This window comes from Gaeumannomyces tritici (assembly GCF_000145635.1).
Source record: "Gaeumannomyces tritici R3-111a-1 unplaced genomic scaffold supercont2.2, whole genome shotgun sequence".
NCBI classification, from domain to species: domain Eukaryota; kingdom Fungi; phylum Ascomycota; class Sordariomycetes; order Magnaporthales; family Magnaporthaceae; genus Gaeumannomyces; species Gaeumannomyces tritici.
The window spans coordinates 1,151,407-1,168,681 of NW_008804546.1; the positions used below are offsets into that span (position 1 = coordinate 1,151,407).

Genomic DNA, 17,275 nt, shown 5'->3' on the forward strand with positions numbered 1-17,275 from the left:
AGCGCCGGAGCTGCGCTGGGCAGAGCTGTCAATGTTCCTACCCATGTAAGCAGGCACGTTTAGGCGAAAACATCCTACATTGTAAATTTCAGAGGATGGCCGGCTCGGACTGGATATGCCACCCTCTCAGCCTAGCTAGGTTGAGAGGTAAGCTCACCCCGCACTCACCCAATGGTTGAATGTGTATATAATCTGCCCTTTGAAGAGATCGTAGCGTCGGAGCCTGCTTCAAACAGCCATTGCTGGTTTGCCAGGTATCCCAACAATGGCGACGCAGCAGAATGACGGCCTCGCGCCGGGATTCCGCCTGTTCCCTGCCCTACCAGCAGAGCTTCGCCTGCGAGTCTGGAGGGTCGCGCTGGAACGAAATCGCATCATCCGCGTGCTCGTAGCCAGCCATCTCGATATCGAGACCGGCGGCGGCGGCGCCGATGCCGAGCTGGAGTGCCGCGGGCAGATCCCTGCCATCCCGCCGCACCTGGTCCGCTCAATCCCTCGTATCTGCGGCTCCGACATCAACTACACCGTCGTCGCCGACGGCTACGATCTTGTGAACCCTCTGCTCAGCGTCAGCACCGAGGCCCGCCAGGTCGCGCTTCGCTTCTACCGCATGCGGGTGCCTTGCATATTCGGCGGCAACGCCTCCAAGAAATGGGTCGACAGCCTGTGTGCGGCGGCGATCCCTCCCCCCGGCAAGAGCTGGTCCCACGGCACGCTGCGCATGAACCCTGAGTTTGACTTCCTGCTGCGGCTGGGAAGCGAGGAGACATATGGGCGCAACCTAGAGGGCAGGGAGGACGTCACTATCGACTTCATCCAGCGCTTCAAGACGGTCTACGACCCCAATGGCGTCGGGATCCTGAATATGGTGGTCAACATGGAGGCCCTGAAGAGCCTCAACGGCGTTCCTAGACAGTCGATCCTGGCATCCTCCGCGTTGACGGAGGCGTTCAGGGAGACGTTCTCGCGGTTGCGTCAAGTGTGGTTCCTGGACCTGTGCCCCACGGGACACGGCCTCGGCCACAACACGCTCTCCCAGCCCGGGACCAGGCCCTTCTTCAGCTACTCGTACCCCACCATGGTGTCGACCCCCAACTTCGACCGCCTGCCGCGCGACCCGCGCGCCATCAACCTGGCCAGGGTGCCGAGCTTCAGGATACGGCCGGGCGTCGAGACCTTCTTTCCGCAGTGGAGGCGCCTGATGGAGGCCTGGGGCGTGTTCCCGGAAGGCAAGGTCGGCACTACCAACTTTCGTCTAATGTTGGCGGCGGACTCCCGCCCGTTTGGCCAGTCCTACGACCAGACCGGCGCGTGGCAGTGTCTGGGGACGGAGAAGTACAGATTCAACGCGGCGGTTTCGGGGCGCGATGATGTGGCCGTGGACAACGTCAACCCGGTCTTTGGGTTCTGGCTTTTTCCAACCACGGCTCTCCCGCCGGATATTGGGCAGACGGCGGCGTGGGTGCAGCTGGTAGCCATGGACATGCGTGCCTCGTGGCCTGAGCTGGGCGTGTTCAAATTTCCAGAGAGTGATAACTGAGCAGCAAGTCAGGAAGGAGCCCGTCTAGAGCTTAGAGCTGAGGACAAGAACGAATCCAATTAGCCCATTAAATTCCAGCGATGTCTCGCTTCTCGTTATAAGCGGGCAGCGGGGTAATTAAACCCCTGCCTCTGCCGGAGATGTCATTGGGCTTCGCGTGTCAATAGGACCCACCGACGCGCTCCATCGCGTTTTGACCGCGATTGGCCCCTCCATCCCTCGTTGCGGAGAGACCAATGCCACCCAATTCGCTCGCATCACCACGGCTATGCCAGCCCTTCGCCTCGCATCACTGCGGACATATCGACCCCTCTTTCGACCTGCTCGCCGCACTCCCAGACGGCGACAGCACCCTCCCGGGAGTGACGTTTTGACACCATGGATGCCTTCAGTCAGCGCGACGAGGCCGCGCTAAATCGCGTGCGCCTGGCCGAAGAGTTTCTTGACCCTCGTGAGTCGCAGTGGCTCGTACTCCTGGCCCTACTGGCCTCGGGCCGCCGTGCGACATCTGGCTGAACTCCCTCGTGCCCCTCTCCAGACGACCAGAATGCCCGAAGCTACAGGCCCGACATCGTCTTGATGTTGCAGAAGAACCAGAGGCGTTTGGTGGTCAACATCGACCATGTCCGCGACCACAATTCCGAGATATCAGAGGGCCTGCTCATGGACCCGCTTGAGTACTCTCTGGCCTTCAACCATGCGCTCAAGCAGATCGTGAAGACGGTCCCGAACGCAAAGCCAGACCAGATCGACGACGAGGTTCAATACTACTGCGCCTGGGCCGGCAGCTTTGGGCTGCACGCATGCAACCCCAGGACCCTGTCGTCCAGCCTACTCAACCGCATGGTCTCGATCGAGGGCATCGTCACCAGGTGCTCGCTGATCCGGCCAAAGGTGGTCAAGAGCGTGCACTACAACGAGGTGAAGGACAAGTTTCACTTTCGGGAATACCGCGACCAGACCATGACCAACGGCGTCACCACATCGAGCGTCTACCCGCACGAGGACGAGGAGGGAAACCCCCTGATGACCGAGTACGGCTTTTGCACCTACAGGGATCACCAGACCATCTCGATCCAGGAGATGCCCGAGCGTGCCCCTGCTGGCCAGCTCCCCCGCGGCGTCGATGTGATCCTCGACGACGACCTGGTAGACAAGGTCAAGCCGGGCGACCGTATCCAACTGGTTGGCATCTTCAGGACTATGGGCAACCGGAACACGAACCACAACAGCGCACTCTTCAAGACGTTGATTCTCGCCAACAACGTCGTGCTGCTGTCATCAAAAGCCAGCGGCGGCGTGGCCACGGCCACCATTACTGACACCGACCTGCGCAACATCAACAAGATCTCTAAAAAGAAGAATCTGTTTGAGCTGTTGTCGCAGTCGCTGGCGCCCAGCATCTACGGCCACGACCACATCAAAAAGGCCATCCTTCTGATGCTTCTGGGCGGCGTGGAGAAGAACCTCGAGAACGGCACCCATCTCAGGGGTGATATCAACATCCTGATGGTTGGCGACCCGTCAACAGCCAAGTCTCAGCTGCTACGCTTCGTTTTGAACACGGCACCCCTGGCCATTGCGACGACGGGCCGAGGATCTTCGGGCGTCGGTCTGACGGCGGCCGTGACTTCGGACAAGGAGACGGGAGAGAGGAGGCTAGAGGCCGGAGCCATGGTCATGGCAGATCGCGGAGTGGTCTGTATCGACGAGTTTGACAAGATGTCCGACATCGACCGAGTCGCCATCCACGAAGTCATGGAGCAGCAGACCGTCACCATCGCCAAGGCTGGTATCCACACGTCGCTCAACGCACGATGCAGTGTTATCGCGGCCGCGAACCCCGTCTATGGCCAGTATGATCCGCACAAGGACCCGCACAAGAACATTGCGCTCCCGGACTCGCTGCTCTCTCGTTTCGATCTGCTGTTTGTTGTAACGGACGACATCGAGGACACGCGCGACAGGCAGGTGTCGGAACACGTCCTCCGCATGCACCGCTACCGGCAGCCCGGCACCGAGGAGGGGGCGCCGGTCCGCGAGAACACGGGCCAATCCCTCGGCGTGGGGATGCAGAGTCAGTCGGCCGACTCTCAAAAGCCAACCGAGGTGTTTGAGAAGTTCGACTCCATGTTGCACGCAGGCGTTACTGTGACGTCGGGTCGCGGCGCCAACAAGCGGCCCGAGGTTCTCAGCATCCCCTTCATGAAGAAGTACATCCAGTACGCCAAGACGCGCATCCGGCCTGTTCTGACCCAGGAGGCGTCTGACCGCATCGCCGACATCTACGTCGGCCTGCGCAACGACGAGGTCGAGGGCAACCAGCGGCGCACCAGCCCCATGACGGTGCGTACGCTCGAAACCATCATCCGTCTGGCCACGGCCCATGCGAGGTCACGGCTTTCCAACCGGGTCGAGGAGCGCGACGCGGCAGCCGCCCAGTCGATCCTGCGCTTTGCGCTCTTCAAGGAGCTTCTCGAGGATGAGTCACGCAAGAAGCGGCGCAAGACGCAGACGGTCGATTTTGCATCCTCGAGCGAGGAAGGCAGCGGTGATGACGACGATGACGACGGAAACTTCCGTAGCACCGCCCGTCCCAGCGGCGTTCCGTCTACCCGCGGTACCGCCAGACCTCGCCGAACAGCCGCCAACGGCAGTTCACGACGCAACGGAGAGAGCAGCCCAGGGGTCCCAGCCGATGGCGAAGAGTTGGAGGAGGAGGAAGAGGAAGAGGCCCCGCCGCGCAGGACACCCCGGAACGGGCGCAAGGCGGCGGCGGCGGCGGCGGCAGGGAGCTCGTCGCAGGTCTCGTACGCCTCGTCCATGCCGGCATCCCAGCTGGAGACGCAGGAGGACGACGAGGACGCGGACGGCGCCGCCGACGAGCTCGCCAGTGGGGCGGCGGCCCTAAGCATCGCACCGGCGGAGGGGCCGGCCATCACAGCGCCGCGACTCAACGCCTTCAGGCAGACGCTCGGCCAGCTACAGTCGACGGGCCTCTTTGAGGATGATGAGGCCGACGTGGACGCCGTGATCGCGGCCGTGAACGCTAAGATGGGCTCCCGAAATGGCGGGGCGTTCGACAAGGAGGAGGGCATCAAGGCCTTGCGCAAGATGAACGAGGCCAACCAGATTATGTATGTGCTGCCCTTTTATTCCCACCCCGCACATGGTCGTTTTGAGTGTGACACTAACAATAGTAACTATCACAGGTACACCGAGGGAGAGACTGTTTACCGGATTTAAGCTCGTGGGCAGTGACTTTGGGGAAGCTACGATTACGGATGCATGGATACATGATGGATGGCAGTAAACGAATGTGTCTGGCTCTTGGTGGGCGTTTAATGGGAAGGCGGTGTTTTGGGCTGCCGAGCCCGGATCTTTTGTAGATAATACCCAGCTGGCAGACGTGACAAGGAGAAATGTTGTATGCTAACCATGTATCGTCTGTTGACATGGCTTGGTTTTATATTGGCATTTAGCATGCGTGTCTTGTCGTCTATCTTCTAGCGCCACGCAGTCCCATCGCGCCCCAACTCCAGACCCGGCTCACAACGTTATGACGGCCAAAAGAACAAAATGCAGGAAAACAAAACATGACAAACTTTTTACTCGAGACAAAGGCATTTTGAACAAAAAAAAAACAGACAACAAAATTCAAAGAACGCCCTCGGGAATGACGCCTAGCCGCCCAAAGTACTCGGCCACCCTGTCCCCAACCCGCACGCCGTTCCAGGTCTCCTCGCCGTCGGGGCCGACGGCCAGCACGGGCACGCCGACCTGCTCGATGGCGAAGCTGGCGGCGACGGTGGCCCACAGCGCGGCGTCCTCGACGGGGCGGCCGCGCGCCATGGCGACGGCCAGGCCGCCCAGGAAGGCGTTGCCGCCGCCCGTGGGGTCGACCACGGCGGCGGATGGGGTCTCTTGCTTCTTCTTCTTTTCCTCCTCCTCCGGCCTGTTGTCCCCGTCCTCTCCTTCTTCTTCTTTTGTTGTTGTTGTTGTTGTTGTTGTGGTTGTTGTTGTGGTCTCGCTTCCAAAATAGGCTGGCAGCCACCGCTCGATGCCAGGGTCGGGCTCGTCGTCAAAGTCGCGCGCCACGGAGCCGTCGGGCTCCTGCATCAGGCCGGCGAAGAGCGCCAGCATGTCCGTGTCGGGCTGGAGGCCGCCGCGCTGGAGGGGCGCTGCCGTCGCCGGCTTTTTCTTTTGCTTTTTTGGCCTTTGCTGCTCCTCCTCCTCTTCCTTCCCTCCGTTTTTGTTCTCGCCCTTGCTTTTCCCTCTCCTCCCCCTCCTCCCCCCGCCGTTGCTCGCGACGTAGCAACCCTTCGGCCCGGCCCTGACCACGACGGCGAAGCTCGACAGCGGCATCGACGCCAGCAGCTGCTCGCACGCGCGCTCGACGGCGGCCGCGTCCACGTCCCCCTCGGGCGTCAGGCCGGCGCCGGGGCCGACGTCGCCCATGAGCGCCGCCAGCTCGGCGTGGTTGGGGCTGCAGACGTCGACGAGCGGGAGCGTGTTTGTCAGCTCGAGCAGCTCGTCGGGCCCGCACCGGTCCGGCACCGGCTCCCAGATGACCAGCGGGCGGGTATAATCGTCGCCCATGGCCCTTCGTCGGAGCGACGACAGCGCCGTGACCACGTCGCGGCACCGCGCGGGGCTCGAGATGACGTGCACGGCGCGGGCGCGCAGCAGCGCCGGGCACGCGGCCAGGTCGGCGGGCGTCAGGCGGAGCTTCGGGGTGGCGTAACGGAACGAGCGGCGGCCCGGGTCGGCCGGGTCGTCGTAGCCGTTCCAGCCGCGCGTGGTCCGGCGGGAGGGGTCGTCGCGCACGAGCGCCGAGGTCCGCCACGACGCGATGGCGCCGTCGGCCGCGGCGGGGAAGTCGCCGCCCCGGTCCACCACCCACCCCACCGTCCGGGACCGCGGGGGGTGGCCGCCCCCCGGCGAGAGGACCCGCGCGCCTAGGGCCGCAAAGGTGCCGGCGCCGCCCAGCACGTCGCGCGCCGCCGGCTGCGGCGGGGGGAACTCGATGACGTCTTTGGAGGGAGGAGTTGCGTCATGTCAGCCGCTTTGTACAGCACCGCTGTCTTGGGTATTTAAAGTGAACAAAAAAAAAAGATGTGCTGGCGTACCGATGATCAGCATCCCAAAAGTCACAAAGTCGATCTCTTGGTCGTCCGGGATCTTCTCGGGCTCCGAAAGAGCAGTCTGAGCCGGAACGCCATCCATGACTGCGGGCATGGTGAGGACTCAGCAGCCCAACTCGACGTCTTGGGTGCCAACGACCTCGTGGTCTGGATGGACCAGCCTATGTGCTGTTTGGAACAATTCAGGATATTCAATGCCACAAAAAAAACTCGCAGTGGAAGCGTGACTGTAAGGGGCGGTGAGACTTCCAAGATTTTGCCAACGTATAAAAAAAAAACGGGCGTTCTCGTCCCAAGTCCAAGCAGGCCGGCTGCCCTACGCCGCGCTGTTTGTTCTGGGGTCAAGAAGCGTTGGTGTTTCAGGGGCAACATCCGTGGTGGGTTTTCTGCTGATAGGAACGGACGCCGACTGATATCGAATCAGCACATTCATGCACGGATGCTAGGGAGCAATCTATAGGCTGATAGCCCCTATCCCTCCCTAGATGCAGCCCTGATTAAGCATTCAATGTGCCCCGCTCCACAGGCATGTGGCTAGGCCATGTCCCTCGTCGGGTGCAACGTGCTGCTGTCCCACACATGTTTTTGCTTCTTTTTGAATCCCACAGCAAAAAGGTATCAACCCATCCAGTAAAAAACAAGACTAGACAACATATCACAGTACCCCACCAGGCGAAACAAAACCTAGTGAATGTGCATCCGCGGATCCGAAGGCGAGCTCCCGGCCCGCGTACGCATCGACATGCGGGCGAGCAGGCTCGACATCTTCCTCTCATGACTGCTAATGCTGACCCGGTCTGCCGGCGGGCCCTCTCGCAGCGTGCTGGCGTCGATGTGAGTTTGCGGGAAGATGCCCCATTTGCCCTTCGAGTTGACGCCAGACCAGCACCAGTGACCGGGGTACGCCCACCCGATATTGTTGATCGTTTCGCCCTTTTCCAGCCTGAGCCACTCGCTGCCGCCGCGCCGCTGGTCCCTTCCCTCCTTGACCGCAAACTTCCACCGCGCAACGGCCCTCATGTTGGCGCCGCCCTGCTGTGACGTATTCACGACCTGTTCGCTCGGCGGCTGCTCCAGCCGGACCGCGCTGGCGGGGAACAGGCCCTTGGCGTTGTCGTTCCACCCCGACGCCCACTCGCCGCCGAACCTCGCCGGGAACTGGACGCCGACTATGCGAGCGCCTGTGGCGAACTGCAGCGGCGGCAGCGACGTATCGGGTGGCGCCCGCACCGTGCCGATGGCCTGACGGATCGTCTCGACCGCCCGCGCCGCCGGTAGCGTCTCGAGCAGCTGCTGTAAGCCGGCCACGTGGTCGCTTCCTGTCTTTGACGGCGCTGGGGGCATCGTTAGGTGCAAGTCGAAGCCGTTCCGCCATACCGGGAGCAGCAGGTCGGCAGTAGCGCTACTGCTGGGCTTCCCCGGGACGTCGCCAGCGTCGCCCTCGATCACGTTAAGTCCTGCCACTATTGGCAAAGGGCGCGGGTGCCGGGCGATATGCATAAAGAGTTGCTTTTGTGAGAAGAAGACGGTCGCGTCGCTCTCCTCGGTTGTATGCCCTTGCTGCACGCAAAACAAGCAGCCGTAGACTTGGTCCTCGATGGTATGCGCCGACAGGTGGCTTTTTGACAAAAAGCGCAGCCGGAAGCCGATCTTGGTCGACTTTGACACGTAGTTCGCGCTCTCTGCTCCAGACGTCAGCCGCCGTATCATGTATGCGAGATGGAGCCATGTATTGTTACCTTCGCCGTTTATATCGGCCTCGACGTCATTCCAGTCTAGCTCAAACAGACAGGCCCTGCACTTGGCCGCCATTACAGTGCCAGAGCCAAAGTTCTAACAAGGCAGTCCGGTTAGAAGATTATCGGAACAAGGTTTCCAGCACGCCAAAAGCAACGAGGTTGCATCCTTACCAGCTTGCGGACCTGCTTCACACCAACGCCGCCCTTGAGCACCTCCTTGGCGCCTTCACAAAAACCCTTCAGTTGGTATAGGGAGCTGTTGGGTCCTATGGAGCAGTCCGCCGGCCTACGCGGGATCGGCTCCGGGGCTTTGACACTCCGTTCGGCCTCCACGGGTATCAGGCCCGAGTCGAGGGCGTGGACGCGGGCGCTTCCGACGCGCTCCAGCCCCGGGCGTGGACCCGAGTTGCGGGCGCTCGCGGTGGGAGGAGGCCTCTCGGTATGCCCCTGCCACTCCTCTGGTATTCTCGCGAACGCGCTCGTGTCGGGGGCAGACATGCCTGACGTCCTATATGACGTAGCAACGGGACTGGCCATCTCGGAGCCCGAATCTGTCCTAGATTCGGAGAAGGAGCTATAGGGGTAATCCGAGTAGGAGCTGTCCCTCGATTGTGCAGCGGCTGCACTACTGCCTGGCCCGACCATCACGAGGGGATGTTGGGTGTTGCCGCATTGTTGTAGATGCGCTCCCTGGGGCGCTCCTGTCCAAGTGCCACTGCTTTGCCTGGCCCCCGGCCCACGCCGGGATATTTGGAGTGGGCTCACAGGGGACGGCATGTTACGGCGTTGGGAGCTCTGCTCGTAAGTGCTCGATGACCGTGGACTGTACATAATTTCGTGGTGCGCAGTCTCTGGAGAAGAATCACTCAGAAGCGGCAGCGTCAACACGTTGGGCCTTCGGACGACTTCCTCGGTGGGGTCGAGATTGCTCAGCGCCTCATCCAGCTTGATTCTCATGCGCCAGGGGCTCTTCTCCGGGAAGGGCGGCGGCTCATCGATATCGGCCGATACGTTTGAGTGCACCGAGTCCCTCCTCGGGTGACTGCTGTTCGGGAGCTGGTGTGCAGCGCCCTCGAGCCCGAGGTCTGGCCCGGACTGAGAGGTCATGCTTGACCGGGCGGGGTGGTCGGCGAGGAGGCTGCCACGGGACGAAGCTGGCCTCGTGTCACTTTCGAGCAGAGGGGGCGGTGCTGCCGGCTCGGCCGGCTCGAGCTTCATGCGGATCAAGATGTCGACAATTTTGGGCGCATAGCCTCGCGAAAGCGCCTGCAGCTCCGCGAATTTGGCCTCGTCGAAGTCCTGGAGCTCGACATAATCGTCAAATTCCCACAACAGATCGTTCAACTGCGTGCGATATGCGGCAATGTCGTCTGGGGAGACGGAACAGAGTCAGTCTGAACTTTGCTGCTCTGTGCTCGGGGCATCGCACATACCGTCATCCTTCAAGGCGTCCACAAAGTTCTGCCCGCAGGTATCAAGCTGCTTCTTGCAGAGCGGCTCGATCTTAAGCAGAGCGCGCTCGCCTTCCCGCTCGAGCCTGTGGGCGGCTCTCGCGAGCTCTTTGGCGCCATCCTGGATGTTTGTCTCGTTGCTGTTTTCGGCCGCCGTCTGGGCGTTTTCGGCCGCCGCCTTGGCCTTGAGCACAATCTCCCTGAACGGTGAGAGGACGAGGGCCTCGGCGACTTCGTCCATGACAATAAGCCGGGCGAGCAAGGCTCGGCCTTTCCGTCCGTTTGAGCCCCTTGCTGTTGTTGCTTTTCCTCGACCTCAAGTCTCAGGGACGAGTAAATAAGGCCAAGACCAATAATGCCCAAGCCACGCGACTATATCAAGGAGGTCGGGTGCAATAGTGGAGATCAAGAAGCGGGGAGGGAAAGGTGAGAGCAAGCCGGGACGGTAGTTCAGGAGCACGGATGGGGGTGACGAGAAGAAAAGCAGCTGCACAGGCACGTAAGACGGCAAAGCAGCCAATGATTAAACGTCTGACCCGAGCGGCGGGGTGGGCAGGAAAACGAAGAATAAAATAAATAAAATAGAAAAAGCCCATCTACGCCGAGGCCCTTTTTGCGCGGTAGCCAACTTCGGTCGAGGGAATGGAATGGCCAGCCCGCCCGGTCGCGCCTCACAGCTCCGATGGCCGTCGTCGTCCGAAGTGCGTGGCCTTTATTCCATGGCTGACCCTGGTTGGGCCGGCAGCCAGCTGAGGTGAGGGGGTGTCCGAACTCGACTAAGCACGCTTGGCTAGCATGTCTTGTGTTTTCCGGGCGCGGGTGGCTTCGTCCGATGACGGGTCTCGTGAGGTACAGAGCTTGGGGAGGGAGGGAGTAAGGTACTTTGATCCAGAGGGTAGGGCGAGGCTGTGCCGGCCCGGGGCCGAAGTAGATGAACGATTGCTGGGTTGTTTAGGGCCTCATTGGGGGAGGTCGGCTGCATTCCATTGTGGAGTAAAAGGTTGGACCTAAGCTGTGCGATTTGACCCGAGTGGTCGAGATAAGAAGCACTCAGTGGCTCTTGCCCAGTGAGGCGGAAGACTGGGCCCACTAAAGACACTGCCACGCCGTCGCCCAGCTACATAAGCTGAGCTCTCAATACCGAGCCCCTCCAATTGGAAGCACTGGAGCCTTCCCTTTGCGGTCACCGGCTGTGGACCGAAGCCCCCTCCTCGGACTGCCCAAAAAGGCTAGCACTTCATGTTGTGTGCAACTGCTATCCTCCTCCCCCACACTCCGCAAACGAGAATGCTCGCCCCCTAGTAGGCGTTCCCCATCGCCCTGCCAGTCATCGATGGGTCGCTGTCGTCACTGTCGTAGTCGTCCTCGCAGTAGGCACCAGGGTCGGAGTCGAACTCATCGTTTTCCCCATCCTCGTCCTCCTCGTCCTCGTCATACTCCTCCTCATGCCCATCCCGCTCGGGCTCCCTCTCTGCCAGCGCCACCGCGGGCCCCCCCTCCCCCTTGAGCAGCCGTATGACCTCGGGCAGCTCCTCGAAGATGCAGTGACCGTCGGCCTCGCGCCGCAGCTCCTCGAACTTTGCCAGCAGCGAGACGCCCTTCTGGTCGGCCGAGCGCCCGACGCGGACGCGCTCGTCGGGCGTCATGGAGCGCGCGATGGCCACCATGGCGGCCGCGAGCTCGCCGTCGTGCTGGTACTGCTTGCGCACCTCGGAGCCTAGGCAGTCGCCCGCAAGCGCCACGCTGCGGCCCATCTTGCGCAGCGTCGCCAGCGCGCTCAGCTTGGACTCGAGCAGCGAGCCCGCCCCGCCCTTGGCCGACACGGTCGCCCAGATAGCCCGCACCACACGCTCGATGTCGTCAAAGGCGTCGCCCCGAGCCTCCCACTGGCCTCTGGCCCGGCCCCTGCTGTAGCTGCTGCTGTTGAGCGTGTGCCAGACGGCCTTGCTGTAGTGGTCAAAGTCGACAGGCATCGGCCGCCGGACAGGTGCCGGTGCCGGTGCCGGCGCCGGCGCCGCGACCACGGCGAGGCCCGCGCTGCTGTTGCTGCCGGTGGCAGTAGCAGTAACGGCCGTCGCCGCGGCAGCTGCTGTTGCTGCGGGTGTGGTGGTGGTAGGAGTGACTGGCTCCCGCGCCTCCCGCCGCCGGGCGTTGTACCGGTTCAGAAGAAGCATGCGTGGTCCCACGGACGGGTTGGTGGCGATGATGATGCCGAGCAGATCCCGCACGTCGGCCTCGGCCAGCCCGCCCACTATGCTCCTGACCTGGGACTCGTTGAGCTCCGCCGCCGTCGGCATGGCCGCCATCGTGACACCGGGGCCGGGGCCGGGGCCGGTGGAGGAAGGCACGGTGATGGTGACGGTCGGAGGAGGCGGGCCGCCGCCGCCGTTCCCATAGCTGGTCGACCGCGGCGCCATTGGCCGTGCCCCCACCGCTCCTGGTCGTGGTTGTTGTGCTTGGTGATATGATGCGACGTGCTGCTGTGCGTAGTAGCGTTGCGCCCCGTTGCCGTTCATGGCAGACTGCTGCTGTTGTTGTTGTTGCTGCTGTTGTTGTTGTTGCTGCTGTTGTTGTTGTTGCTGCTGTTGGTGATGCTGCTGTTGCGCATGTGTGCTGCCGTAAACACTCCTTCCAGGCGCCGGACGGGCACCGTTCCCAAGGCCTGTTGGATGGCAGCTATCGCAGTCGGGGTGCTGACATGCCCTCCCGGCACAGTCGACCCTCGCTCGTTTGGTAGCCATCAGTCACTTGTGCTGGCGCGGATCCCTTTCGCGCTATGCCTGCAACCGATTTTTTTTTTTCTCCGGCAGGTAGGATGATATGTTTTGCAGACATGTGTTCGTTGTGAGCAGAGTGAGCCGCATCCAAGCACTTTTTGAGCCTTGGAGGTGAACCCCCTAACGGGTGGGTTTTTCTTGGTGGTTTGATTTGATTTCTTCTCCCTGTTTCGCCCCCCTATTGTGGTTCCCGCGCAACCTGGCCGTTGCCACAAGTCCCGAAACCGCTGGGCCTGTGCCTTCATCTCGGGAAGCATAAAAGCAGGAATGTGGAGGGATGGCCCCTGCACACCACGAACAACCCCTGCGTCCAGGCCTCGCCCCATATCAAGGCTGAGCGAAGAAGGGCACACTTTGGCCTTTTTAAACTACTTGTATTAACAGACGAAGATATGCTAGATAATCACTGCCGCTGGGAGGGGGCCGGTTACGGCGTACGAGGCAGGGTACATAGGTATCGATTCTAGCAAAGTCACAAATAGGTCTATGCCCAATCTAGCGCCCATTGCCTCCTCCACCCCCAACTCCCACCACCAAAATGACACAGGGAGACATAGGTAATTGGACGCGCTGAGCAAGATACGATGTCTTCATACTCCAGTGTCGACTCTAGCCTCCCTGATTTGTTTCTCGTCAATGCTTGCTAGCATTGTTCGCAGAATCGATCTGTTCCACACACCATGTCAGCACGAGAAAGCCTCCAAAGACCCAGTGCTTCGGATAAACTTGCCTCTGACATCAGCTGTCGTCCGACCTCTATGGTCTCAGACGCTCCTCGCTGGCGGAGCCAAAATCTGTAAGAATGGTGAGATTGCTGTCAGTCTCTAGAAAGGGACCATGGTTTTCTTGCAAAGAGAACGCGGCAGGGGGTAACCCACCCTTCCTCGGGAGAACCGTGACCCTTGGTGGCGGCGAGGCGAGCCTCCTCCTCGAGGGTCTCCCTCGTGATCTTCTCGCTGCCGCTCAGAGCTGCCGTGGCCGCCTTGTCCGACTCGTCGTGTCCGAGAGTCTCGGCCAGCAGGCGCTTCCTCGTAGCGAAACGTGCCGCTCGCTCCATCTGTAGGCCGGGGCTGTCCATCTTCTGCAATGTGTATCGCACTACCTGCTGCACCACAAGGTACACATGCTCGGCCACCAGGATGCTCAGCAGGAGCGCCCAGGCTTTGATGTCCCAGGGGCCGCCATCCAGTCCACCGTTCAGTCTATCCCCGTCGCTAAAGAGGAAGACAACCGCGGCGCTGGTGAGGCTCCCAAGCCACGACAGGAACCCCAGCGAGGTGAGCCAGGGGCCAATTGAGTCGTCGCGCCACGGAATAGGCCTCTGGCTGCCGATAGCGATCTTCATGGCGTCCGATCTCGCCTCGACCCAGTTGTTGACAAGAAAAGAGCAGGCCGTCAGAGGGAACCCGACCGAAAACAGTGACAAGTAGCCAAACTGGATCACCATCTCCCGGTAGTCCGTTGTCACGTCATAGGCATCAAGCCTCGCCTCGCTTCGGACCCTCTGCAGAAAAGTGGCCTCCCCGGGCGCGTCCTTGTGGTGCACCGCGCCCCCATTCTTGTGGGCTATGCCGTCCTGTACCTTCTCAACCGCTTTGAAGACCTTGCGCTTGGCAAACGGGACAATAACCTCGAGGAGAAGGTTGACAATCTGTGCCGTGACGGTGAAGTAGAACATCTGCTGGGTGAAACGGTTGGGGTTGATCTCAAAGTCTTTGGTCTTGATGTCGTTCTTGGTGAGGTTGCTCGCCGTCGCTTGGAATATGTCGAGGTGAGGAGCTAGCACTGTTCCGAACGGCACGTACACAAAGGCTGTGAGGAACAGGGGGAAGTAAGAGGTGATAAAGTTGATGACGAAAATCTTCTGAACGAACGATGCTTGATGTCCTTGTAACGAGGGAAAAGGCACTTGTTAGTAGCTGGGTAGCACCAAGGTCAGAATTGCTTTGCCAAAACGTACCATCTTGGGTCTCGTAATTCTCTAGGTTCGTTAGGCGCTCCGCCAGATTTGTCAGGAGTGTGGTGAGTGCGGGCATGAAGAGCTTAGTTTGGTCAGTTATTGCGTCTAAAACACCCCGATCCTGCGGATAAGAGAATCTTACGGTCAAAATGACAGTCGGGAGGAACGTCTAGAAAATGCCCAGTCAAAAGTCAGCATAATCGCTCTTTGAGATGCGAGCTTTGCATGTGTCAGTCAAGCAAGACAAAGTCTAGTCCATACCAGGTATTGTTTGAAGGGACCGTTGTAGACCTCGTTGATGAAGATCTCGATAGCAAAGCACGAGAATATCATGCTCCCTAGGATGGCCATGCAGGCCATAGCGAAGGGAAGCTGCAGCAGCTGGCGCGCGAGCCGCTTGAGGGGCGGAAAGACCTTGATGATCTCTCCCGTGACGGGGTCCTGCGCCTCTCGCTCATGCTGGAACTGGGCCCGGGGTCGCTGGATCTTGGAGACGCCACGGACGCCCCACTGGACGGCCAGGTCGACCTCCTTCTTGCGCCAGTACTCGAAGAAGACGACGGACCAGAGGCAGTTGACGAGGGCGTAGAACCACGAGAAGTTGCCGAGGATGAGCCAGGCGCTGAATCCAAAGGCGGCGGGGAAGACGAGGAACTTGAAGTAGGACTGCAGGAAGGCAAAGTAGAATGCAACGCTTTCGCCAAACTTGTTGCGGATCTCGTTTAGATCGGAGTCGTCCAGGACGTACTTTGTGCTCCAGCGCTTGATCCACTGGCGGTTGAAGGCGTGGTCGTGCAGCGGGAATATGGAGGCGACGTGCTTCCATTGGCCCATCTTGGGCGTGATGCCGGCGCCGCTGTCGTTCTTGGACTTTGTGATGAGCAGGTAGCACAGCCGGAGGCGCTCGGCCTCGGTAACGGGCTCGTCCTCAAACTGGTTGCTCAGATCCTGCTTGTTGGGGGCCGATGGGCGGACCCCGTACAGCCAGTCCTGTAGGCGGTAGCGGTACACCTGCGCATGGAGCAACTGGTCCGATACGATCTTAACAAACACCAGGAGAGAGTGTTTGCCGCCATAGCGGACCTCGGTGGCAAAACCGACATTGACGAGAGCCTGCACGAGCTGCACAAACGCCGCTTCGGCCTCGATTCGCTCGGCTAGAGAAGGGTGTCAGACAAACCAAGGGGTTTCGGGGCTTGATGCCCCTGAATGTTCCAAGCAATCCATATCCAAACACTAGGCTTACATTTGTTAGAGGGGATCTGGTAGTCAACGACATAGTCAACGCTTGAGTCTCACGGTCAGCTTGATTCTTAATTATAGGTCGATGATTTATCAAACAGGCTACTCACTCAAAGTTCTTGGACTTGAACCCCGATCGATCTCCTTTTTCAGACAACAGGGACGCCATTCTGGGCGAGTGGCCGAAGGCCAGAGGTGGTGCCAAGTGATGATGGCTCCTAGATCCAGAGGAAAGCAGCAAACAGGGAGAGGCTGCTAGTTCGACAGGGAGTTTGCCGAGTGGCAGGCGGGGCAAGAGCAGGTAAGGAATACAACCAGGATTGGGCAGGAGGAGAAACAGAAAGTGCTTGGCTTGAAGCTCAATATATATTTGGACGGTCAGGATGAACTAGGTAGCTGTATCAATCAGATGACGCCTTATATCGAGGCCATGCATGCCCAAAGGCTGGCGGTGCGTTGTCGGTTGAGGGACGGATCTGACTGGATTTTTGGGATGGATGGCGCCAACGACGAACAACGTCACCACATGTTTCCGGTTTCCTGGCTGGAGGACAAGCCTGGTTGCACACCACTTGATGACCCAATCCAAAACCAGCATGGCGGATGCACTGTGCGGCAGGAGCCCCCCATCAGCAGACGCTGCGCCCAATCGGGAAGCCGCGCTTCGTCACCCACAATGTGGCTTCCATCTTGGATGCGCCCCTGTGGGGCGGCTCCGGGAGCTTAATTCGTTTGTAGCCGACCAGCGATGCGTTGTGGCTTCTGAATGGGTTTCTGAGCTGTGATTTTCAACAACACCAGAACCCACGACAGCGACTTCAGAACATGAAGTTGATTGTCGCGATGCGTGACTAGGGTTTCCCTTTCCAGCTCTATATCGGGGAGCGCTGCGTGAAACACGTCCTGCTGTTTCCCCGCCCTCCCCGCCCTGCCTGACCTTGGCCTCTTCACTTTCTCTCCCATTCTCGTCCCCTTTTCCGTCTCCCCCACAAAAAAAAAAAAAAAAAAAAAAAAAAGATGAGCATCCTGGTCCGCCTGGGCATCCGCCGGCCTCACCCCTGGGACCCGCCCACGGCGTTGGACAAGCTCCTGGACGGGCCGCTGCACCACCTCGTCGCCGCGGCCCACTCCTTCCTGGTGCGGCTGCGCGGGACGCCCTTCGCCCTCCCCGCCGGCCGGCCCCGGATCCGAGTGGTGTGCATATCCGACACGCACGAGCACACGCTCGGCAGCGTGCCCGACGGCGACCTGCTCATCCACGCCGGCGACCTGACGAGCTCGGGCACCGTCGAGGCCATCCAGCGGCAGCTCGACTGGCTCGGCTCGCTGCCGCACCAGCACAAGGTCGTCGTCGCCGGCAACCACGACACGTGGCTCGACCCCGTCGCCAGGCCCCACCCTGCCCGCCCGCCGCCGCCGCCG

General features: G+C 60.6%; 7 protein-coding genes across 7 annotated transcripts; 3 read left to right on the forward strand and 4 right to left on the reverse strand.

Moving 5' to 3' along the window:
* Nucleotides 1-192: 192 nt before the first annotated feature.
* Nucleotides 193-1,618, forward strand: GGTG_02911 (hypothetical protein). The gene has a single exon (XM_009220687.1). The coding sequence runs from the start codon at nucleotides 266-268 to the stop codon at nucleotides 1,538-1,540; it is 1,275 nt and encodes a 424-aa protein (XP_009218951.1). The 5' UTR covers nucleotides 193-265; the 3' UTR covers nucleotides 1,541-1,618.
* A 159-nt stretch (nucleotides 1,619-1,777) lies between these two features.
* On the forward strand, nucleotides 1,778-5,205 carry GGTG_02912 (DNA replication licensing factor mcm3). Its single transcript, XM_009220688.1, has 3 exons — nucleotides 1,778-1,991; nucleotides 2,079-4,677; nucleotides 4,753-5,205. The coding sequence occupies exons 1-3, from the start codon at nucleotides 1,919-1,921 to the stop codon at nucleotides 4,784-4,786; spliced, it is 2,706 nt and encodes a 901-aa protein (XP_009218952.1). The 5' UTR covers nucleotides 1,778-1,918; the 3' UTR covers nucleotides 4,787-5,205.
* On the reverse strand, nucleotides 4,887-6,778 carry GGTG_02913 (hypothetical protein; the record flags this gene model as incomplete). Its single annotated transcript, XM_009220689.1, has 2 exons — nucleotides 4,887-6,573; nucleotides 6,670-6,778. 2 exons carry the CDS (start codon nucleotides 6,776-6,778, stop codon nucleotides 5,198-5,200), a joined length of 1,485 nt encoding a protein of 494 aa, XP_009218953.1. The 3' UTR covers nucleotides 4,887-5,197.
* Nucleotides 6,779-7,368: 590 nt separating this feature from the next.
* Nucleotides 7,369-10,115, reverse strand: GGTG_02914 (hypothetical protein; the record flags this gene model as incomplete). The annotated part of the gene is made up of 4 exons (XM_009220690.1): nucleotides 7,369-8,366; nucleotides 8,424-8,517; nucleotides 8,595-9,793; nucleotides 9,857-10,115. 4 exons carry the CDS (start codon nucleotides 10,113-10,115, stop codon nucleotides 7,369-7,371), a joined length of 2,550 nt encoding a protein of 849 aa, XP_009218954.1.
* A 1,006-nt stretch (nucleotides 10,116-11,121) lies between these two features.
* GGTG_02915 (hypothetical protein) lies at nucleotides 11,122-12,813 on the reverse strand. Its single transcript, XM_009220691.1, has 2 exons — nucleotides 12,398-12,813; nucleotides 11,122-12,311 (listed from the first exon to the last, which is right to left on the reverse strand). Exons 1-2 carry the CDS (start codon nucleotides 12,480-12,482, stop codon nucleotides 11,173-11,175), a joined length of 1,224 nt encoding a protein of 407 aa, XP_009218955.1. The 5' UTR covers nucleotides 12,483-12,813; the 3' UTR covers nucleotides 11,122-11,172.
* A 176-nt stretch (nucleotides 12,814-12,989) lies between these two features.
* On the reverse strand, nucleotides 12,990-16,388 carry GGTG_02916 (plasma membrane channel protein). The gene is made up of 8 exons (XM_009220692.1): nucleotides 15,964-16,388; nucleotides 15,858-15,898; nucleotides 14,873-15,768; nucleotides 14,754-14,780; nucleotides 14,612-14,693; nucleotides 13,530-14,538; nucleotides 13,382-13,445; nucleotides 12,990-13,317 (listed from the first exon to the last, which is right to left on the reverse strand). Exons 1-8 carry the CDS (start codon nucleotides 16,020-16,022, stop codon nucleotides 13,285-13,287), a joined length of 2,211 nt encoding a protein of 736 aa, XP_009218956.1. The 5' UTR covers nucleotides 16,023-16,388; the 3' UTR covers nucleotides 12,990-13,284.
* A 482-nt stretch (nucleotides 16,389-16,870) lies between these two features.
* GGTG_02917 (hypothetical protein) lies at nucleotides 16,871-17,236 on the forward strand (the record flags this gene model as incomplete). The annotated part of the gene is made up of 1 exon (XM_009220693.1): nucleotides 16,871-17,236. A coding segment is annotated over one exon (366 nt), but the record flags the coding sequence as incomplete, so codon positions are not given.
* Nucleotides 17,237-17,275: the final 39 nt, after the last annotated feature.